Source organism: Erythrolamprus reginae, chromosome 3, assembly GCF_031021105.1.
Source record: "Erythrolamprus reginae isolate rEryReg1 chromosome 3, rEryReg1.hap1, whole genome shotgun sequence".
NCBI lineage: Eukaryota > Metazoa > Chordata > Lepidosauria > Squamata > Dipsadidae > Erythrolamprus > Erythrolamprus reginae.
The window spans coordinates 63,573,207-63,594,124 of record NC_091952.1 but is presented as its reverse complement, the minus strand read 5'-3'; the positions used below and the strand labels follow the sequence as shown (position 1 = coordinate 63,594,124).

The 20,918-nt window shown below is 37.2% G+C and overlaps 1 protein-coding gene across 1 annotated transcript; it reads right to left on the bottom strand.

Annotated features, from left to right (window-relative positions):
- Nucleotides 1-671: 671 nt before the first annotated feature.
- Nucleotides 672-11,240, bottom strand: DDX20 (DEAD-box helicase 20). Its single transcript, XM_070745615.1, has 11 exons — nt 10,942-11,240; nt 9,164-9,258; nt 8,448-8,616; nt 7,445-7,559; nt 5,623-5,765; nt 5,272-5,410; nt 3,987-4,045; nt 3,518-3,600; nt 2,847-2,952; nt 2,658-2,759; nt 672-1,893 (listed from the first exon to the last, which is right to left on the bottom strand). The coding sequence occupies exons 1-11, from the start codon at nt 11,135-11,137 to the stop codon at nt 818-820; spliced, it is 2,283 nt and encodes a 760-aa protein (XP_070601716.1). The 5' UTR covers nt 11,138-11,240; the 3' UTR covers nt 672-817.
- Between the last annotated feature and the right edge of the window lie 9,678 nt (nt 11,241-20,918).

Below are 20,918 nucleotides of genomic sequence, written 5' to 3'. Positions count from 1 at the left end.
TTTTTCACTTATTCTAAATATTAGTTCGAATTGGATTTTATTGTTTTCAGGATTGTAAATAGTTGGTTATTGTTTTTTTAAGTCTATGGCAGTGAGAGAGTGCAAAAGACTTGCATGATATCATGTCTTCTTGTGTTTTAGAAGTTTATATTCCTTTTGCTTCAAGCATTTCCATAATTACTCATGGGACACAATTAGATTTTGCTCTTTGCCAAATTCCTAACTGTGTAATAAGCTATTCTACATTACATGTCAAACCAGTGGCTATGTTGTTGAATTAAATGTAGAAATGTCCTGACTTAATTCTTATGAGAATTGTACTTTCAGACTTTGTAAGATTCTGTCAGTGTAGCTTTACAATAAAGTATAATTAGCTTATCTGGTTGTGATTCTTAATTGGCTTGCCCAATGAGGCTGACGTCAGTCTTGCAGGTCTGAAAGTACAATTCTCCCCGCCCCCTTTCCCTTTAGTTTGAGAAACCAGGGAGACTCTCTTTTGAGAGTCGCCCCATCCCACCCCACCACCTAGTTGCACACTATGTTGTTTTCTATCTGATTTTTCGCTTGGGTAGCATCTTTTTGCTCAGTCTCCCAAAGTCTTCGTCACATATTATTCCAGAGATTGATTCCAATACATAAAAACAACATGGCAGCAATAGCAATAAACAATATGACATTATTTGTCCAGTTTATTAGCAAAATGGTTTGATTGAAATGTATACAAAAGAAATATCAAAAGAAAATTACATGAGTACACTTAAGATAATTAAATATAAAGTATCATTTAGGTATGATTAGAGACATACTACTTTTAATATTACCTATCCTTCTTCAACAGCTCTTCCAGGTAGATTGCATTGGCATGATATGCAGTCAACATGTTTAATGGTCTCTGGTATTTTTGGTAGTATAAACGAGAAGCTTCAACATAATGCTTCCGCCATGCCCGGTAATATCCTCTCCAGTATTCAACAGGACTTAAATTCTCATTGTGAGGCAAAGGAACAGTTTTGCTTTGGGATGCTTCTTCTGTAAGTTCAGTCTTGATGGGGTGAATGGAGGGATAGTGGTCACGCTTGATCTGTTTACTCTGTTTCCCATTTCCTTTCATGCTCTTTGGGACTAGGAAAGTATCTTGCTTTTGTTTAAGGGCAGGACTTATCTGCTGAACTGTTGACAGTATACTAGTCTCGCTTTGCTGTATATCTGAAGTTGTTTTGATGCAAGATTGATTCTCTTGGCTACATATGGATGATTCAGAACTACAAGAACTACTATCATAATCAGATTCCTCAGCCAATGTCCCAGTTGTTGCTTCCATGTACTCACTGGATTCCATTCCTACTAAATCTAAAGAATCTAAATGTTTATCTTGCTCTCTGGGATTTGTGTAAGTTCTTATAATCTCTACATCTCTCTCCAATCCTTCCTTAATGAAATATTCATAATCCTCAATAAAATCAACTATGCTCCATAAGCAGGCAGAATCCTGGTTCTTAAAAGAAGACAGGCAAGGGATTTTAGGAAGCATCTTCTTTAAACTTTCTTTGTCCCCCTGTCCATTACTGTGCACAGCAGTTTCACAATCAGATTCCACTTGGTGTTTTTCAAGTGGGATATCATCATGTTTATTTTTATCCATTGATGTTTTAGCATGCTCTATTCTATTTTTAAGAAGCTTCTTTTGTTTGCAAACTTGTTTTGGCTTGGCTACTAGAGAATTGTCAGAAACAATCACCTCTGTACTAACACTTATTGTTGGGGGTTGCCTTGTTCCTTCTGGCCTTTTAGTTGGCAACAGACCTGTATGAGGAGATGCATTGGGATATGGGACAGCAGTGACTTCTACATGCCCTCCTTCAAAATGTTCCAGCAGCTCTGGTGGCAAAGTTTCTTCAAGGAAAAGAAAAACAAATTCAGCCATGGGTGACTGAATTAATTGATAACATGCCATAATTTCAATGTTTAAATTATTTAAAATCTATATTTTTATTTCAGATTCTACTATATTAAAGTGAAAAAAAATCAGGATTTGGAAACACAAATTTTAAATGAAGCCATGTTTTAAATAAAAGTCATAGCATATATATTTTATAAGTATTCATTTTAAAAGTAAAAAAGATAAACAAAAGCATTACCAGAAACTAAATGATCACACAAGTGCTATAGAACAAATACAATGATATGTCAAAGTGCAGGCAAATGAATTTGGTTATCTTTTCTTCTGACATTCATAAGAAAATATTCTCCATTTTCCAGTAAGTATAGCCAGCTGTAAACATAACTTAAAATTTCTCTCTACCTTGTTTTAAAACATTTTCAAACAAACTTGTAATAAAGTGAATTGTTTCCTGAGCATCAATGCAAAATGTTCAAAGTGTTCATGATAAGAAATGATAAATATTCATTTAATTATTTGCAATATGCACTGAAGTTCTTCATCATGTGAAATGTATAACTCCGGTAATTCCTCACTTCCAAAAAAGCCTTTCATTAAATATTAGGATTCTGAATAAGACTATAGATGCATAATTAACAGTGCAATAGTACACAATCACTGTTTAAATTTGATCATCTCTGGGACAGCATTTTAAAGAGCTTAAATTCAAGAGACTTAAATTCATAAAATTATGATCATGTACAGGAGTCATTCTTACCTGGTAAAGAAAGAAGCTGAAGATTACATTTTTGTGCAATTTTCATCATTGTATTTTCTTCCTCTCCACGACAGCAGTACGTCACAGCTAATCCTAAAGTTCCTACAATGAATCAGAGATTAAAGTCAGTTGGAAAAAAGCATTAGTCCATTTTGCTTCTACAAAATAGTAGAGTGGTAGAGTGTTTACCAAAGCGTCCAGCTCTTCCAATACGGTGCATATATGTTTCCCAATCCAAAGGCACATCTAAATTAACAACCAGATTCACTTTCTCAGCATCAATTCCACGAGAAGTCTGAAAGAAAAAAAACACAGCAAAGTGTTTGTGAATAGAAGTTAAGCCAGGCAAGAAGAAGCCAAGTCTATCTTCTTAGACTTCTTTTCCTACATTACAATGCCATAAAGGAAAAACAGTGCAGATTCTTAATGGCTTGGGTCAAATGCAAGTGGTCCAGTTCAAAAAGAGTTTCCTTAATACAATAGCCATACTCTATAAAGGCATATGCTTGTAAAAGTTCCTCTGAGGACTGCAGGCCCAATCCAGAAAAAAAAATTAATTGTATTCAGAAATATTCAATTCAAATATTCAATGTTTTATAAATTAAATTAATATGTGCATTATAAAACAGAATTAAATCTAAAGCTGGTATTGTATCTTTCTTGCTGCAAACACTGCAAAAATGGTATTATAAAATGCAAAAGGTATAAATAGCAAAGCTTCAGATAGTGAAATATTTATATAATGGTGATATACTGTTAAAAAGCTGTATGTAAGCTATGGTTAACATTACTAGATCCCATGAGTTAGTCTTGTATTAAGTAATTTTATCAGTTATTTAAAACAAATTAGGAGAACCAACCAAATCTGTCGAAATTAATACTCTGCAATGAAACTGCTTCAGCTTAGCCATGGCATCAAGTCGCTGGTTCTGATTCATACTGCCTAGAAAAACAAAGATAAATAAGTAATGAAAAAGAAAAGTGAAGGAAATACATGAACTCTACTAGTTTAATTCTTAAGAAAACTGGCTGACTTCAAACCTGAAGAAAGCAGTAGCATGTTAGTCATCAGCAACTTTAAATAAATTTATACTGAACTGTCAGGCAAGAACTTTTTGGCAAGAACGCTGAGAGTAAAATTTAACTTATAACACTTCCAAGTATGCCTTACAAATGAATCTATATTTACAGTACAATATAATTTAATACCACTTAAAGAAATACTCATTTTATTTACTAAGGATGAAAACTTACTGAATTTACATGCATATACCTTTTAAAATTTTTGTACACACAATACTGAACAAAATAACAAATCTACAAGCTTACCAGAAATACACTCAGCAGGAAAACCTTTGGATGACAATATATCAGCCAAGTGTTGAGCTCTTTAAGACAGAAAAATAAAACATCAGAGACTTCTATGTTTACATGTATGTGTTGTTTCCATTGTCATAAAAGTTTCCTCTGCCAGTTATTTAAACTGCTTTATATGTGGCAGAAACAAAATGTCTACTTCCATAATTGGAATGTATTGATTTTTATGAAGATATAACACCATGGACATTTTTCCTCTCATAGCTTAATCTGCTCTATCAGTAATAAACTCTTGATTTTTAAAAATTAATTAAGGTGGATTCTTTAAAAAAAATTAAGAGTTTTTTAGTAAAGAATACCGAGTCTTCTGCAACGTGCTTAGCTTTTAATGATCAAACATCTCAGTTCTATAAATTAATGGGCTCAACTGTCTTTTAACTATATACTTGCTGTGGATGCTTTGAAAATGATTGGAAGGCATGCTTTCACTATACAATCTCTATCTATCTATCTATCTATCTATCTATCTATCTATCTATCTATTTATTGGATTTGTATGCCGCCCCTCTCCGTAGACTCGGGGCGGCTAACAACAGTGGTAAAAACAACATGCGACAATCCAATATTAAAGCAGCTAAAAACCCTTATTTTAAAACCAATCATACATACAAGCATACAACATAAATTGTAGAAGCCTAGGGGAAAAGAATATCTCAGTTCCCCCATGCCTGACGACAGAGGTGGGTTTTAAGAAGCTTACGAAAGGCAAGAAGGGTGGGGGCTATTCTAATCTCTGGGGGGAGTTGGTTCCAGAGGGCCGGGGCCGCCACAGAGCTCTTCCCCTGGGTCCCGCCAAACGACATTGTTTAGTTGACGGGACCCGGAGAAGGCCCACTCTGTGGGACCTAATTGGTCGCTGGGATTCGTGCGGTAGAAGGCGGTCCCGGAGATAACCTGGCCCAGTGCCATGAAGGGCTTTATAGGTCATAACCAACACTTTGAATTATGACCGGAAACTGATCGGCAACCAATGCAGACTCTGGAGTGTCTATGCTACTTATTGAAACAGGTCTGAGAAAAATGTGGGTTGCTTTACTGAATAGGAACACTGTGCATGGTTGAGCGTCAAAACATTTCTTCCAAACATCTTTTTAACCATAACTCTAATTCTTTTTTTTACCTCAACATTATATGCATTTAACATTCACTTAATACACATGACTACCAACCAACACCCACACCCACAATCTTTGTTTGAACTTTTTCAGATTTAAGAACAAAACAAAATTCAGAATACCGGCTATGTAGATTTGAGAAAACCAAGGCCTGGTTGAACGGTATTTTCCTGAAGAGTTCCTGTAAATGCTCAGCCTTCTCCTCAAAGGTCTTATGAGGTAATGGGTAAGAATTCACAACTTTATAGTACTGCTTCAATCCTAACCAAAACAGAATAGGCTTATATATCATATGGTAAATCAAAAATGCCTTGAGGATATACATTTAACAATATATTTGGATCACAGAATGTGGTTATAGTGTTACTACATAAAACAGTTGCACAGAATATATAACCTATATATGATGCACATTTAATCACAAATTTCATAAACACTGGATATCTGTACAAAAATTTAAAAATCTCATTTACCAAGGAGACTTGGGTCCGTAGAATTCAGTTTCACAAAAGTGGGTTCTCTCATGTATTTGGCCAAAGTATTAGCTAAGGATTCAGGATAGGTGGCTGAAACTGCCAACATCTGCTTATTGGCTGGTAGAGAAGAATAAATCCAACTAAAATGTGTGAAAAAAGAAAACACCGTTCACAATATTTTGAACCATTAATGGCAAAGGACAGCATGTGCATAAACACATTAATTTCAATTGCTTAAAATACCAATAAGACATATTGTATGGATAATCCATACAATATGGATCATTTATATGGATAGCCGGTGCAATAAATTAAGATAATAGTAAACATAAAATACAGTGATCCCTCGATTATCGCGAAGGGTTCCGTTCCAAGACCCCTCGCGATAATCGATTTTTCGCGATGTTGGGTTGTGGAAGTAAAAACACCATCTGCGCATGCGCGCCCTTTTTTCCATGGCCGCCCATGCGCAGATGGTGGAGTTTGCGTGGGCAGCGGGGAAACCCCGATCTTCGTCTGCTTGCTGCTGCTGCGGCCGCCCAGCAGCTGATCTGCTCGGCAGCGCAGCAGCAGCGAGCAGACGAAGATCGGGGTTTCCCCGCCGCCCACGCAAAGGGGAAAGCCCGATTCGGCTCCTCGCTGCTGCCGCCGAGCAGATCAGCTGCTGGGTGGCGGAAGGAACCTTCCCTGGGTCTTCCCCGCCGCCCACGCAAAGGGGAAGACCCAGGGAAGGTTCCTTCGGCCGCCCAGCAGCTGATCTGCTCGGCGGCAGCAGCAAGGAGCCGAATCAGGCTTTCCCCTTTGCGTGGGCGGCGGGGAAACCCCGATCTTCGTCTGCTCGCTGCTGCTGCGGCCGCCCAGCAGCTGATCTGCTTGGCAGCGCAGCAGCAGCGAGCAGACGAAGATCGGGGTTTCCCTGCCGCCCACGCAAAGGGGAAACCCCGGCTCCTCGCTGATGCCCCCGCTCGCCCGCCCGCCGCCCGCCAGCAAGAGGGGGAGAGATAGAGAAAGAGAGAGAAGGAAAGAAAGAGATGAGAGAGGGAGGAACAGAGTGTGAGAGAGGAAGAAGCAAGATAGAGAAAGAGAGAGAGAAAGAAAGATGATAAAGGAAGAGAGTGACGTCATCGGGTGGGAAAAATCGCGATATAGTGTTTCGCAAAGTTCGAGATCGCGAAAATCGAGGGATCAATGTAGTTTCACGTCAGATACTATTATAATGTGCTTCGCCAATTCAAGTAAAGATCTTTAGAACAAAATATTGAAGTAGACCAGCAAGTACTAAGAAATTTAAAAAAACAATTGACAAATGACTCTAATGCATCTAAATTTTACCAATCCTGGTAAGCAAGACATAGATTCTCAAGATAATCTGCTTAGAGATAGTATTGATAATGGTGGTCATTCATATTCTTAAACTTTGGACCAGCTCCTCAGAAAGACAACCAACCCAAGCATTGGTTACATAACATAATGTATATAATTGGCTACTTTTCTAATAGGGAGCTATTATATCCAGGAACTAAAAAAATACCTCAATGTGAGATAAGAGGACTATGAACTGAAAGGCAACTGTATTTGATAATGGCTCCCATATTATGGAATATACTGACCCAATAGATACATGGCTCTAATTCCTTTTGCATCTGAAAGGTCTTTATGTTTCTTTGTTAACTACACCAAATTATTTTTTAGGCATTACTTCTGCATTTCCAGGATTGTATTCCCACATTTGTTCCAAGCCTTTTCATGAATTTCTCAGACCATTTATGTAAACCTTATACATGAAAAAAAGAAATTATGTGCAGCTAACTATGCTTACTTTATTTGTTCCTGGAAGCTGCCTTCTTCCAGAAGCTTGTCTGCTTCATCAAGAATGAAAAGACGAATGCTGGCTGTATTCAAATAGTCCAGATCTATAAGTTGTTTAATGCGACCTTGAGGGGAAAAAAGAAGCAATAAGCAAAGAGACACTATCATGTAAATATATACATATCAATGAAATAGACAGGCAGAAAGTCCTTGTTTAACCACAATTTGGCTGGCAACTTGGTCATTAAGTGAAGTGTTCACTAACTACAAATGTGCTTATGATACTTCAGCTTTTCTTTATACACATGTGAAGATTGTAAATGCAAGGATTGATCATAAAGTTACATTTTCATCTCAACTATAGTGGTGCACTGTCACTAAACAAGTCAGTTGCTAAAAGCGAAGTAAGTATACTGTCTCCAGAATGTCTACAATATTTTTATTGTCTCCTTCACTAGGTTTATATAATGCACAAAAAATAAAGGGAACACTCAAGTAAAACATACTAGATCTGAATTAATGAAATATTATCATTGAATACTTTGTCCTGTACAAAGTTGAATGTGCACAACAGCATGTGAAATTGATTGTCAATCAGTGTTGCTTCCTAAATGGACAGCTTGATTTCACAGAAGTTTGATGTATTTGGAGTTATATTGTGTTGTTTAAGTCTTCCCTTTATTTTTTATTGAGCAGTGTATATAAATTGTTCACCAGATATTCAACACAACATAAATTACATTCCTTCTCCAAGTTTTCCCCAAAAATAATAATCTTGGAACATAGGACAAGTGATAGCAACTAACTGGCATAACAACCTTCCACTGTTAAAGAATGGAGTTGAATGTTATATACTAGTCCAAGTCACCCTAATCGTTTTTTAAATTTAACTATTGTTTTCTATAACATGTGAATATTAAAGTTTTTTTTTAAATTTCAGACAGATAGCATCTGCTTGTTATCTAGCACATTAAATAATGAGTTTAAAACATTTAGATACAATGTTTCCTTACCCGGGGAGCCTACAGCTATATGACACTTTTTAAGTCTCATTTTATCTTGATTTACAGGAGTTCCTCCAATGAAGACGTGACATTCCAAACCTTCCATTTTAATCCCAATAGTTGTAATTACTGCATGTATCTGCACAGCAATCTCTCGTGTAGGTGCCAAAACTAGAATCTGAAACAAATATTAATTCTATAAGTAAGAGTGAAAAATCAACTGAAGTTGAAATTATCTACTCTTCTCAAAACAGCCAATAAATATAATGAAATATTTGGAAATAATAAAACCAAAAGCTAAGTATCCTCCACATCACATCAAGTTCAACTGTCTGCTGATTCCATGGATTTATTCACACAGCTTTTTTGGCAACACAAAAATTATTTAGCATTGTCTTCCTTTTAACATTTCTTTTACTTCCCAATCTAGCCAACTGTGTTAAAATTTTGGTCCATCTAGGTTTTTGAGATATCCAAGAACAAGTCACCCCAAACACAACCTAGAATCATAATTCTCAAATTAGGTCAGATAATCAGTACTTGTTTCAATTAACTGCACTTACATAGTCAGCTAACAGACTCAAGTCAGGAATTTTGGACAGAAATACAGATATTAATATAATTCTGGACAGCAGCATGCACAACAGCAATATCACTACAGATGATTGCTGTGTTTGCTTTTGAGATGGATGTTCCTGTCTGAATTTAAGCATTATCACCCTTACCTGAGTCACTGAGTTTTCCAAGATAAGGGAATCAAGTGCAATAGTAGAAAACACACAGGTTTTACCTGTGCCTGATTTTGCTTGCACAATAAGGTCTAAAAGACAAAGAAAAGTACAAGTCAGAAAGCATCAACTTTTGAAAGTCCAAAGAAAAAGGTTACTTCATCAGTATTCGAGGCTGGGAGTACAACTAAGATTCCTTGAAAACTTAAACTATACCAGTTTTATTTAATAAGCCCAATTAATATTTTTGTCACATACAAGTAGTCCTTGACTTACAATTCGGTTCAGTAACCGTTTAAAGTTAAAACAGCACTTGAAAAAAACATTTTATGACTGTTTTATGACCATTTACGACCACAGATTCATTTGTTGCAGCAGCCCCATAGTCAGGTGATCAAAATTCAGACAGTTGGTCATTGTTATTTATTTAGATGGATGCAGTGTCCAAGATTCATGTGATCACATTTTGCAACCGTCTGAGAAATAAAATCAAAGCCAGCTGCACTTAACAGCCATGAACTTAATTGCAGTGATTCACTTGGTAAGGTCAATGGGGCAAAATTCAATTAACAAGTGTCTCACATAGAAAGTATGGGAACAATTGTGGTCATAAGCCAATGCCTTTGATATTGTAATGCTAACTACACTGGAATCTCTGGAGCACACCAGAGATACTACTTTCTCAGAACTCATTTGGAAGTGTAACACATAAACAGAAACAGAAGAAAAACATTGCACTGCATTAAATTCCTTATTTTTAAAGTGTAAGTCAAGTAATGGAGATTCTCAAGTCATCCAGATCATGGTTGTCCCAAAGGTGCTTTTTCAGGAAGCAGACTTTTATAAATTATATAATTTGAAAATGCAGCCGCGCGAGCCATAGTGGGTGTACCAAAGCATCACTCCAATTCTCCGTGAGCTGCATTGGCTACCAGTTGGTCTCCAGAAGCAATTCAAAGTGTCGATTATTACCTTTAAAGCCCTACAAGGCTTAGGACCAGTCTATTTACCGGATCACCTGCTACCTTATACTTCCCAACGGCCAATAATGGCCCTAGAGTTGGCCTTCTCCAGGTCCCATTTGCCAAACAATGGGGACCGCAGGGAAGGGCCTTCTCTGTGGCAGCTTCAACCCTTTGGAAGCCTTCAGAGATCTGCACCATCCCTACCCTACTAGCCTTCCGGAAAGCCATTAAGACTTGGCTTCTCTGGTGGGCCTGGGACCATGAATGACTGAGTGTATGTATATATATTATTAAAGGGCTATTATTTGTTTCTGCATTCTTACTTTAATATTGCAATTTTTTATACTTGTTTTAAATTTTGTTAACTGCCCAGAATCCACTGGAGTTGGGTGGCATATAAATCCTGTTAAATAAATAATTATATCATATTATACACACACACACACACATAAATTATAAATCCTTCAATGGGATGGGATGGTTTATAAATGTATATAAATTTATACATCGTTCCATTCCCTATCATTCGGTCAGAGCTGAAGAAGCTTCTTGGATGAGAAGCGAAACATCTTCCAAGAAAGAAAAAAAAAAGCCCGGTTGCCTCCTGAAAAAAAGCACTTCGGGTCAGTGATAGGCTTCCTTCATACAGCCTGCAAAAAGACGCGCGGATCTCTTCCAAAACGTCTCACATTTCGCGAGTATTTTTCCATCACGCCAATGGACGGAAGAATACAACCCCACCACAAGCAGACTGACGCCGCAGCACCACGGAAGCCCGAGGTCCCCGCTTGCTGCAGCCTTATTTCTCACCTAAACCGCAACGGCCTAGCGGAATAGCTTTGAGCTGCACCGGAGAAGGCCTTAGGAAGCCCGCCGCTTTCAACCCTTCCAGAACTGGGGCTGAAAGAAGCAGAGACCCGAAATCTTCAGGCCCTTCCCGGAGGAGGACATCCCGAGTACGCAGCCAGGACTCCGCCATCGAAGGAACCGCGTCTGGGGTGTCCATCTTGGACGGCGAGATGCTCTTCAAAATCTCATCTCGCGAGAAATCAAATCGGCGTTAGAAATAAAAAGACGCGAGTCGTCGCTAGGTTACTCCTGATAGGCGCGCGCGCCGAGAGACGAAATGCTTGTAGTATTGCTGAAAAAGAGAAACTTGAGCGAAACGCGGGGGTGCTTGGAAATGATTGGCCCACTCAAGGAGGGTGAAACCATTAAGAGGGGGTAGGAAGAAAGGGGAGGTTGAAAGGAAAAGTCCGCTGCCTTTGGAAATGGGGCATCTCAGCGACGGAAGCTGAACTGAGGCCGGACTGTGAGATGAACGAGGAGGGAGGGTCGAATTAGGAGATTCGGTGCTCATCATGCGCGAAATGAGTGTTGCACCGCAATGACTAATAACGCCATTCTGATATTAAAATAAAGATCAGAAACATAACAGTTTATTATTATATCATTAGAGGCGTGCATGAGCGCACCATTGTTTCCTTTTATCATGCCTTTCTATATTATGTTTATATAAGCTACTATGTGTGTATTATGTTTATATAAACTATCCTATACTTGATTGACAAATAAATATAAAGATCATAGACATAATCATTTATTACTATATCATTAGGGGCATGCAAAAGCGCACCATTGTGCTTACTGTCCCTGTCCAACTGTCCTGTATTTTATCATTCCTTATTATAATGGTTATATAAACTACTATCCTGTACTTGATTGACAAATAAATAAAATAAAATAAAATAAAGATTGTAAACATAAATATTCTCCAGCTGGTCTCAATTCTCAGAAACACCATAGACACGCCGGTGTTTATTGGGCAATCGTATACAAGCGTTTTATATCAATGCCATCTTCTGGGCTTTTCCCCTGCCACACGCACACACAAATTCTCTGTTTAATTTGCCATACTGGGATTTTCCCAGTCCACCATCGAGCCCAAACTGTTTGGCTTTTCGAGGTTACCTGTAATTGACCAAGGGCTACACATTTTTCCTTATCTCTTCTACTATCTCATTTCAAAATTGGACTTGAGTAGGAATTCATTCAGGCAAAAGTAATGCCTACAGATGATTTAATAATCCACATTACTGATTCACCATGAGAAAAACTCACCGGGGAATAGGCATTGTGTCATTAACTTTATAACGAAGGAGAATTATTATTTTTGTAATGAACAACACTTAAATTCCCTGTGGCTGGAACTAACTTTAATAAAGCTACAAATGCAAATACTGTATATGCATACCTGGTATCAGTAGGGGGGTTGCTGCAGGAATGCTGCACCGGTAGTAAAAAAAAAAGGATGCACCGGTAGTAAAAATTGAGCGTGCGTAGCTTTGGGTAGTGTGTCCCAGTGAGATTTTGCTTCTGCACATGAGCAGGAAGCAAAGTCTTGAGAGGGGACGTGTGCGAGAGAGGGATTTCGGTGATTTTTTGCTTCTGCGCATGCACAGAAGTAAAAATAGCTGAAATATCTCTTAGAACCATAGAATCATAGAGTTGGAAGGGACCTCCAGGGTCATCGGGTCCAACCCCCTGCTCAATGCAGGATTCATTAAACCATCTCAGAAAGATGACTGTCCAGTCTCTGTTTGAAGACCTCCAGTGAAGGCTAGCCCACCACCTCCTGTGGCAAACTGTTCCACCAGTTTATCACCCTTACCGTTAAAAAGTTTTTTCTGATATCTAATCTAAATCTACAGTACTCCCTTGCAGTTTCATTTCTTGAATGCCGCCTCGTGAGATTTTGCTTCCTGCACATGCAGAGAAGCAAAATCTCACTGGGACGGACACACACGCAACACACCTGAAGTTGCGCGCACAGCGCAGCAGTAGCAGCAGTAGAAGGAATCTGCCCCTGCCTGGTATATATAAATTATATACATGTGTGTGTTTGTTCGAAACCCCAAAAACTTTCACCTTAGACTCTCTACCATTGACCTCACTCCATTCCTAAGAGATCTGTAACGGGCGTACATAAGCACATCAATGTGCCTACTGTTCCTGTCCTGATGTCCTCATGTATTCATAAGCATCTCATGTTCATGGTAATGTTTATACATTTTATGTATTCACAATCATGTTTATACTTTTTCTTATATGTGCTTATATATGCTTGACAAAATAAATAGAAGAAAATAAAATATTAGAACGAGATTCAATTGGTGCCTCCATTTCTATCTCCATTATTTTTCCTCCTGTATTTCTTTCTAAAGTACAAATACTTTGACTTTCTTATTCATTGTATAACTCCTCCTACCATAGAAAGAATACAAATCACAATACATCACTATTTTTTTTACAATTGCTATTTATAATTACTATTTTATAACTATAGCTTATAATAATTGGTATACAATAAAAACATCTCTTTTTAAGATGTTGTAATCCCTTAATTCATAATAGAGTCAAGGCGACTGATGCCCTTCCTGGGGCGATTTGGAGTTTGCAGTAGATATTTTGGCTTTGCACCCTAGGAGGGACATATCTGCCATTACCTAGGATTGAACTCTCAACCTTCCGCATGGGAAGAGTTTCTTCATCCCTAGCCACCTATATAATTTGTGTTAAGTGTGGGTGATGAATGGAAATGAGGTCAGAGTAACTTATAACACAGCTTTTTTATTTAACTCATAGCCTGGCTGGAGGCACTCCTTTTAATAGGAGGCTGTCAGCTGGTCAACCAATCAGCTTAAAGTATTTTCCCACTTCAATAGCAGACCTGAGTGAAAACATCAGCAACTAGTTTCAATTACTCATTTCAATACATAGCAATTTGCATACAATAACACAAATAATTCATGTTGAAATTGGGTAAAGTCTTACCTGATTTCCAAATAAATCCATGCTGTAATTGAGTAAAGTCTTGTATAATTTGCACTCAGGAGAGAGGAAAAGCTAATATCACTCCTGCACTCCTGCTATTTCATGGATTAGCTACAAACCTGATGCAATGTGAAAGGTGATCTGGTGAAGCAGAATAGATTGTTTCTTGACCAATGACTAAGGCGGTGAGTCTAATCATTGATCAAAACTATCTGCAACTTTGTGATCAGAGTATCGTTTCCCACTGACTGGTGATATTGAGAAATGGGGAAAGCAATGCACTTTGCTGAATATTCTTTATACCATAAATCAGAATATTACCATCCATTGTCGGGCTGGGGGGTGGAAGAATAGGGATTGATAAGAAGGACAACTAATTTAGCGCTTTCCCCCTCTGATGGCTAAAGAACAGATGGAAAGCATTTTAAAACAAATTAAGGCCTAAAAGTTTAAATATATCAACTGCACTTCCTGTTTCTCACCAGAGGAGAGTGCAATTGGACCATGTGTTTTTGTTTTTATTTTTTAAAAAGCGATAAAAGAATATGCATGCAGACAAGTCTGTGTGACATCCTGTTAAACACAGATAACGATTGCACCTGTGTAAGACAAACAAGATTTTTCCTCCCATCAAAGAAAATAATAAACAATACTTATTAAAACATCAAAAATCAATCACAAGGAAGAACATGCTCTGGTAATAACTGTTGAACTGACTATATCAAGAAATGGGAAACAGGATTAGGTTGTAAAGTGAATTGTCTTTATACTCCAGTGTTTTTCAATCTTGCCAATTTTCAAATGTGTGGACTCCACCTCTCATAATTCTCCTATCATATATCTGAAACTTGCCAACATAAACTCTAATCTAAAGTAGCATAAAGTAAAGAAACCATGACATGTTTGCACGTAAAATGCATGTAATTTAAATTGGTAGTAGAAGATTTAATGTGCCAAAAAGAACCCATCCAAAGCTCACATTATTGGTTATAGGATGTTAAAACATTTTTAAATTTCTTTTGCAGAGAAGCACTCATAAATAAGGAAAATGGTCTCTGGGCAAAGGAATAATTACGGTAGTCTATTTTTCATGTTAGGGTTCCAGGTAATATACAATTCAAATGTTGCTCCTGATTTTTTATCATAGATAAAATAATAACTGTTTGTGTTTTGAAGTTTTTTGGGTTTTTTGCCTATTCTTGACGTGGTCTCAAAAATAATATCGAACATACTAGAGCAGTGATGGCTAACGTTTTTGTTGCGGTTCGCTGAAAGCGTGCGTGACAGCACGGAAGTGCACATGCACCCATAATGCAATGCAGATATGCCTCCCATGTGCCATGCCCCTGCACATGCGCACACAACCCCACACAGGCATCCCACCATTGCAATGTGTGTGTGACCCCACATATTTCCCCACCCTGTGCATACGCACATGACCCTTCATGCTCCCCTGCCCCATCACCCCTTGCGCATGTGTACGATACCCCCTGCACATGCATCTGGACATTCTTGGGGGGTTTTAAATTTGAAGATACAGTATTTTGCTTCTCATTCAAGAAGCTTCTTCAGCTTTGACAGGATGATGGGGAATGCTGAACCAGCTTTTTGGATGAGAAGTGAAATGTCTTCAAACAAAAAAAAATCAGAAAGTTCAGTTGCTTCCTGAAAAAGCACCTTTGGGATCTGAGTTACCTTATTTCCTCATCATGTTTTTTTTTATTACTTGGCAGTGTGTTTTTATTTGTCCTACATTGTTCTTTTTGTGAAATTACTGTAATTATAAAATATATCGCTTTCTGTTATGTATTTCACCAATCCACAGGCCAGAGCATAGTGTATGTTTGCACGTACAATATAGTGTGTTCTAATAACCAAGAGCAAAAATAATTGATTCTACTATTGCAGCTAAGCGTGTATTAAAGTCTAATAACATAATTTCAGCTTCAGAAAAGGAAGGAATCTGTAATAAGAGTCCAAAAAAACAATTGATTCTTGTATTACAAATAGGCCTACTCTGACATTTCATAATTTTATAATTTGTAATCTCATTTTATAGCATAACATAATTTCAGCTTCATAAAAAAAGGAAAAACACTGAAATACGGAACAGAGACTTTAAAATGATCCCTTTTATCCAAATCCATAAGATATATATGGTTTCTGGGCAACTCTTGTTTTTATAAATAGATTTTAAATTAAACCCAGATATGTCTTGTCTATGGATTTATGTCTGCAGTGGAGATAATGACACAGTGATAGAAATTGGCAGTCAGAGTAAGCACTGACAAAGATAATCATTTCCAAACTGTCATGTGATATTACAGCTAATTTAGTAACTGTGATATTCTACTGGAAGTGTCACTGATGTCAGCCGGGCAACCCTGCAGACTTTCTAGAGGGGGTAATTCAAGTAATTACTTCCCCCTTAAGCAACGTTGCCAAATCATAGCTCCTTATATCGAGCCGACATACTGTGTTTAAAATACACTTCAAATACTGTAATGTTGCAAATTATTTGTACAGAATTAATCTCTCTAATGTCAATAATTTATGAAGTATATTAGTTTCAGTAATATACTTCATAAATTATCACTAATATATCTTTCATACACACACACACACACACACACACACATATATACATATCCAAAAAAAGACCCTGCCTTAACCTGAAATAAATGCTCCTCCATTGAAAAATGGAGCCCTGAGTTTTCTTCTTTCAATTTCAACCTAGGACAACTAACATTGTTCCTGGCAAAGAAAAAAGAGCCTAAATCCCCTGTAGCCATTCATTCTCTAGCTAATGCCAGTTTCAATATTATGACATTTATTATCATGTTTGCATAAAACTAAGGTGTAACGTTAACAAGTATGTGCTGTATGGTTTTAATTGTTGGGGTTTTATATATCTTTTCTTTTAATATTAGATTTGTTTACTGTTATATTGTTTTTATTATTGTTGTGAGCCGCCCCGAGTCTTCGGAGAGGGGCGGCATACAAATCTAATACATTGAATGGAATTGAATTGAATATTCAAAGCATTTCTTAGCAAAGGCAATATATTGTATTATGGATGTTCTGTTAACCAATATATGTTGGCTTTGGTTATGTAGTACGTTACAGACACTATTAAAGTAGGACATATATTTTCACTGAAACATTTCACTAAAACTGACTCTAAATCATGTTGAAATATTTTGCACAGGACCATTCTACAATCAGATTGCTTCCATTATGAAATACTTGGTTTAGAATTTTTTTTTTTTAAACCTCTATTAATTCTCCTTAGAGACCAGACACAATCAGAGATCAGTCTCCAATTATGTTGGCATTCACCTGCCACATTAATTTGTAGAGAAAATGTAATAGATCAACTGGACAATTGACTAAATAGTGATTGCTTTAATTTCTTAGTTGTCACTCTTCATTTTCCAAGACACAGCTTGTTAAAAATTACAGAGAGGGGCGAGGGTGTTTTAAAAAAGATTTCTTATTTCATATGATGTAGGCTATTTCTAATACGTTAGGATCATACTTTTAGTTTATATTTAAAAGGCAACAATACTGTAGAACCTTTATATCCAAACTGTGTACAATGAAAAATAATGTCCATTGTAAACAAGTACTGTACTGTCCATAGCTATTTGTGTGCATGTATGCATGCACCTTTCAATCAGTGTTGAGTTGTCAATTGCCTAGTCGCTGTTTTTGAGTACTTGTTATTTTATAACTTTTCATTAATAAATCATTTCATATTCTTCTCTTTTAATTCTATAGTTACATTTTTAAATTTAATCAGTTTGCAAAAATTTATGGTTGAACTTCACTGGATTCAACATACCGTCTTCTCTCTCTCTCTCTCTCTCTCTCTCTCTCTCTCTCTCTCTCTCTCTCTCTCTCTCTCCTTCATTTAGATGGATCATCATATTACATTCATAAATCCTGTTTCATCAGCGAATCCATATAAAAATCGATTCAGTTTTTGCGTTCCATTTTTCTTTCTTTCTTTTCTTTTTAAATTCTAGAGGAAATCATGTGAAACAATTAACATCTTCAAAGGAATAAAACTCACAAGGGATAAAGAAAACAACAACACATTACCCTTCCTGGATATCCTCATCAGCAGAGGAAATGACGGCAAATTAGAAACACAAGTCGATCTAAAAATAACCCACACTAACCAAGTACTAACCAAAATAACAGCTCAACCTCCCATAAGAGGAGCTGTGTAAAGACATTATTCAGATAAGTACAAGTGTACTGCCATAACCCAGAACACCAATGAAAGGGAACTGACTGCCTTTAAAACTTCTTCCAATGAAATGAATATCCTGTAACTTTATCAAAAAGTACCTGACCATTCAACCTTACAGCACAATAATCAACACAAGCAATGAAAATGATAACACTGCCATATATCAAAAACTTATCGGAAGTAGCCAGCATACTATTATAACCGCATAGTATCATATAGCACACAAAAGCCTTCAAAACATCTTAAGTAAACCAAAAGATTCAGTAGTCCTAGAAGAAGAAGAAAAAACAGGAATTATGTTCAAAATGTATAAGAACAGGATTTACAGTGTAAGAACTGTAACAGTCATTGTATAGGACAGATAGACAAAAAAATAGAGGAGCTCATCCATGAACACCAATTAACAGTCAGAATACATGATGAGACTTCTGGCACATGGATAGACTCAAATATAGTTTTAACTGGAAAACCATAGTTTTCTGTGAAGTAAATGCAAAAATGCTAGGAAATTCCTGGAAACTGGGCATTCAGATAAATTAGCCATCAATAGATATAGAGCAGGGTGTCAAAACCTGATTTCATTGAGGGCTGCGTCAGAGCTGTGTTTGACCTCCAGGGGTCAGAGTGAGTGTGGGCAGAGTGGGTGTGGTCACTCATGTTGGGGATGCCTGTGATGGCCTGAGAGTTCTGCCAGCAAAAATGGGCTCCTGAACTCCAATTTTGGCTTCCACGTCCTCCTGCAACCCTCTGCAAAGTGAAAATGGAGCTCAGCCCTCTTGAGCTCTATTTTCGCTAGCAGAAACATTGCTGGCAGGTCCTTCACTATTTACAAGTTGGCTCCATGGGCCAGATCTAAGTACTCCATCGGCTGGATCCGGCCCCCAGGCCTTGAGTTTGACACCCCTGCTATAAAGAGATAAATAACATTTGCATACCATTCAAAAGAGGCAATAAAAAAGCTAAAAAGGAAACAAAAAGACAAGACACGTTTCTCCAGCAACCTACACCCAGATAAACAAGGATTAACACCAGACAAACAATAAAAACAAACAGAAAGCAATGCCATTACTGTATTAAGAAACTACCAAGGAGAAAACCACATACCGTACTCACTAACACTGACAGTATGTACAACAATCAAGCTCCAAGAGCATTAAGAACTCCACAATTCATCTCTCAGTTACATATACTCTAATTAGTAGAAAAAATTATGCTATCAAGGGATAGCAACCAGCTAGAAGAAACCTTTTCCAAATTCAACAACTCTTCAATTATTCTAGTTGCTCTTCTTTTTTCCTTCTCCCTTTCTTTTCCAGTCCCTTTAATACCTTTATCTTGTGTTTCTTTATTGAATCAACCCACTGATTATAAATGATGGACTTTTAACACTTTTCTTCTTCCATAGGCTAACCTGAGAGAAATATCAGAAGAACTCTGCCACTCTATTCCTCTAGAATTAAACTGGTAAAGAGAGCTTTGCTCCGAAATATAATAAATAGTAAAAACAAACCTAACCAGCTTTTCCAGAAGCCTGAAATGCTGTAGGTGGATGGGTCTTAGAGAACTCCTTCATGGAGCCACAGGCATTGATCACTCAATCCGAATATATGAACATGGAAGTACATACTTCATTGTAACCTGTTTTCTCACTTTTAGACCCAAATCCCAGTGTCTGCCTGTATGTATTGTCCAGACTCCAGAATGTATCTTCTTTTCTCTACTATAGCTATGCAGCATCATAAAACTATGGCAGAGCTATTAGAAAAAGCACCATATTGCAAAATTGCTGTGATGCTGTCAGCTTAACACTACAGCTTGCAAAAAGAAGCTGTAAATAAATAAAGAAGACTATCTTGATAGTAACAAACATTCCAAAATACTTTTATTTCCAATGCAAAACACATTTTTAATTCAAAAGTGTAGATGGGGCATCGTGTTTGATTTGGTCCTCTTTTCTCTTAAGTGTAACAGGGACTTTTTGTTATTTTCAGGAAGCAATTTAGGATTTTTTATTTAGTTTTTTTATAGTATTCTCATATTAGCCAGTTGAAGGGAACACTGAACGTGATTTCTGCATAGTCTTGGCATTTTATAGTTGGCAGGTCATAAGATGATCAAAGATAAACTTTGAACTGCTTTGGAGGGATAAGGGCGTGGAAACATTTTTTTATGTTATTCAGAAATGTTCTTAATAACATCAAATTCGAGGCAGAACAAATTGTTTACTTCCAACTGATGTGGGGCGGAGCAATAAGGGGCTAGACGGTGCGTCAATAGTGACTACATTCTGTGCAGTCTTAGCTGGGTAGAAGCTATAAATGTGAAGAGAAAGGAGATGCCTTGAGGCAGGATATTATGAAACTAATATTATTTTAATTGATCTGAGTAATCAATTCCACCCATTTGAACTTTTAAAAAGTTAACATCCTTTTAAAAGAATATAAAGCAGACTATATATTCTCTATAACACAATAAAAATAACATTGACAGATTTATTCTTAATTTTCGTTGGTTCCAGATGCCCGATTGATCTATGTTTATGCTCATCTATGGAAGCATGAAATTCAAATAGATGCTTTGGTCACAGAGGCACTAAAGAGTACTATACAAAACTTGAGATTTCTAGCTACATGCTCTGTTCTGTTTGTTGCAGGGAGGTAAACTGTTGGGAGGCAGAGGCCAAAGGGTGTGTGTG